The sequence below is a fragment of the Pterocles gutturalis genome, unplaced genomic scaffold (assembly GCF_000699245.1).
Source record: "Pterocles gutturalis isolate BGI_N339 unplaced genomic scaffold, ASM69924v1 scaffold37192, whole genome shotgun sequence".
Taxonomy (NCBI): Eukaryota; Metazoa; Chordata; class Aves; order Pterocliformes; family Pteroclidae; genus Pterocles; species Pterocles gutturalis.
Window position 1 is genome coordinate 30,476 of NW_010111853.1, and position 3,400 is coordinate 33,875.

General features: G+C 45.7%; 1 protein-coding gene across 1 annotated transcript in view; it reads right to left on the reverse strand.

The window, feature by feature from the left end:
- SH3RF3 (SH3 domain containing ring finger 3) overlaps positions 1 to 3,400 on the reverse strand; it is a gene marked incomplete at its 5' end in the record, with an annotated part of 80,477 nt that overhangs the window by 21,193 nt on the left and 55,884 nt on the right. The window contains one exon of the mRNA XM_010073847.1: positions 3,096 to 3,376. Within this exon, the coding sequence (XP_010072149.1) occupies positions 3,096 to 3,376 (281 nt within the window). The remainder of the gene's footprint in view (positions 1 to 3,095; positions 3,377 to 3,400) is intronic.

Sequence of the window (3,400 nt, forward strand, 5' to 3'; positions counted from 1 at the left end):
GAGCTAAAATCCTTACGATTATTTCTGCCACTTGTCTTTAAACCACAAGGAAATAAGAGTAAAAATTAGAACTGGAGTCCCTAGATTTTAGAGAAATCTTGGGATGTGTCTGTATCTGACTGCTGCACACAAACAGGAACCCATGACATTGGCAAATAAAGATTTGCACAGGGGAAAGCACTGAGTGACAACTTCACCAGTACACTCAGAAAGGCTGTTCCCAAAGCAAAAACAATCCTGTCTTGGAACAAGCTACCCAAATAGCATGTACGACTCACTACAGCTGCTGCCCCTTGATGTCACATTTGGTATCCTTGAGTGGAATCTAGGTGGGACATCATAAAACATAAATTGGTAGAAGATTGTGTCTTAAAATACTTTTTTGCACTATCTTTCAGCCCAGCCTTCAAGCAGCCAACCAACCTTGCTAAACTTATCATCCAAAGAAAATTTCCCAAGGACCAATATATCTGACTGTATCAGAGTGACAAATGCAAGAATTGCAATTTATCTCCATAGCCCTCACAAGAAACATCTTCTACAACAGAATTGTGAAAACCAATGGATCCTCAGCATGTCCATCTGAGAATGCAAACTACTTCTTCATACGTACCATGTGTCCCCTGTACTGTAGTGAACTCCCACTGACAATCAGCATGTGAAAGAAAAATGTGGTTAAGAACAAGAGAATGTTTCCCAAAACAGCCATTCTCCCTCTTATCATTCAGCCCTCATCCTCAAGGCAATCCTACAAAAGAAACTGGAAAGACAAAGCCGGGATTAAAAATAATAATTTGATGGGACACTAAAAATTGTTGACTCCAGCAACAATGCTAATTTTATGGCACTTTACAATTTATCTTAGATACGGCTTGCTAATCTCAGTTTTTCAGGAGATAATTACCTGTGCAGTTCTTCCATCCTGTGTTCAGCAGAGCTGAAGACCTTATTACTACTCCTCTTACTAACATCCCCTCTGTTCCTTTCATCTCAGAGTACCTGACTGATTAATATAATGAAACTGAACTCAGATAAATTGCTTCTGAGCTTTGATTATCTGTCAGTTTGCTAGTTATGTCCCTACTTCTGTTTTTTGCCCCTTCAACTTGTCTGTTTTTCCCTGTCAGGTGTACTAATAACAGATATTGCCTCTCTCCACAGATATGTCTTCTGAGTGTTATGTCTGTTCCCTATTCACCCAAAAACTGCCCAACCACCTTCTGCTTTGGAAATATCAAGTGCGGTTGCAGATATGGTCCCAGATCTGATTCCTTTTTGAATAGTTACACAGCTTTTAGTCCGGCACTATCCAAGCTCTCAACTGCTTCAAAGAGATACTTGGTTTGATTTGGACTATGCAAAGGGCAGGAGCACAACTTAAGTGGCCAAACATCAATGACTACTTCTAAAAGGAAAGGAAGCATCATTAACTCAGATCTTTCTAAAATGAAAGTGAAATATAACGTGGAGGAGGTTCAGGAATATATTGTTCAACACAGGGCACAGTTATGTACCATCCAATCCAGTCAAAGATGACAATTTTTATTGTCACTTCTCTCTGGTATTTCCCAGATATTGTACTGGTCTTTGGTAACACTCATTGCAATCCTGTGTTGTTATTTGCTTGCCCTTTTCATCCTCGGACCTCAGAAAACCATAACTTTACTTCCCTGAATCCAAATTCAGCAACTTGTAGCAGCTTGGGAAAGGTTAACCAGTATCTCAGGAAGGGACTAAATATAATTTTGCATAGGAAATTTCAGTGTGCAGTCTCACATTAATTAAAATGTATGGACATCAGGAACAGCATGCTATGATTTAGGCAGTATTAAACATGCCAGTACACAAAGCTCTGAGGTAATATGCAGATCTACCACCTTCTGCCAAACACCATACATTTCCTTGGGCTTGCAGAAGCAGCAAGTATGATTCTGCTCATACACCATAAAGCCCTTGATGCACACTTGGAAGGCATTCTTTGGAAACAAGTACCTAAATTTCACATCCAGGCCACTGGTCCTACACCTTTCTTCTTTCACCGTAAGGTACTCAGGGAAAATTCAAGACAGGATTAAGGAAAGGATTTTAAAACTTGCATTCCTCATCTTGTGAAACTAGGGGTTGGGGTTGTCTGTGACCCTGACCACATGTGAGACCTGCAACCTCATCATTACCATGTACAAAGCAAATGTTTACCCCATATGTGCCTATCACCATGGAAAAGCTTGGGTAATGTATGGAAAGGATTTTTTGTAGGTACAAAGGAACAAGCCCCCACATCTTTTCCTCTTACTCAGACACAAACCAGGAGCTTGCTTCCAGCGGGCAGTGGGCTCTGCTAGCAGTAGGGAGATAAGCCATAGCATTGATAAAATGGGAACCACTATCACAACGTAAACATTTGTTGAAAGTAAAATATTTGCCAAGAACCTAAAAGGCTGGATATTTAAAGCAGCTCTCCACACTGCTTTCTGCATCAAGGTGCACAAGGGACAGGCACTCAGCTATTGGTCCCACAGCTGGCTCCTAAGAGACTGAACCTATGGTGCATCGTACCTATGTCCCAATGAGCCGCATTTAACTCCATTCTCCCTGTTTGGCTGTGCCACTGCAATGAAAGTTTCTGCAAGGAACTGAGATGTTCCTGGAGTGGTAAAACAGCTCCTGCTGCTCAGGTGTTTTACCCTGCCTGTGCCACCGGCCCCAGGGCTGGTACCCCCAGCATCTTTTTCCACACAACGAGGCAGACGGCTTCTGAATTGACCATCTAGTTTTGATGACCAAGACCCTGCTGTAATGTCTTCCTGCAAATTTGCAGATCCGTGTGCTGATCGTCAGGAGAAACACACAAATCCAGCCAATTAGTGGCTCAACCTCATTTCCCACCTGCGAACTGGTAACACCAGAGCAGTGCTGGGGGTGGGTGAGGGAAAGGACGAAGCCTGAAAATACCATGAGATGAGGATGCCTAAGCGGGCAGGAGATGAAAACCAGCTTCTGCCCTCTGGGACAGCTGCAGAGTTCCTCCTCCACAACTCCACGGGAGGGAGAAGTGGCGGTAACTCAGGGTGTAGTGCTGGCACGGCAGCCCTTACCTTCTCATTCTTCCTCTCCTTGGCCTTGCCGGCAGGGCCAGGGGTGACAGGGCCACCCAGGGGCCCACTGCCCGCCTCGCCGTTGAGGTGGGCCGCACTGACGTTGGGCGGGGTGATGGCGGCTGCGGCGGAGGTGAGGGGGATGAGGGGCCGGGCCCCTAGGGTGGGTGGCTGGTGGCCGTGCTGCGGGGAAACGGCAGAGTGAGGCCGGATGGCTGCTGCTGGCAGGCGGGAGGGCGAGCTGGGCGTCCGCAGTGGTGAGACCGTGGCGGGGGGTCGCTCTGGGGCTGGAGCCGGAGGGCGAG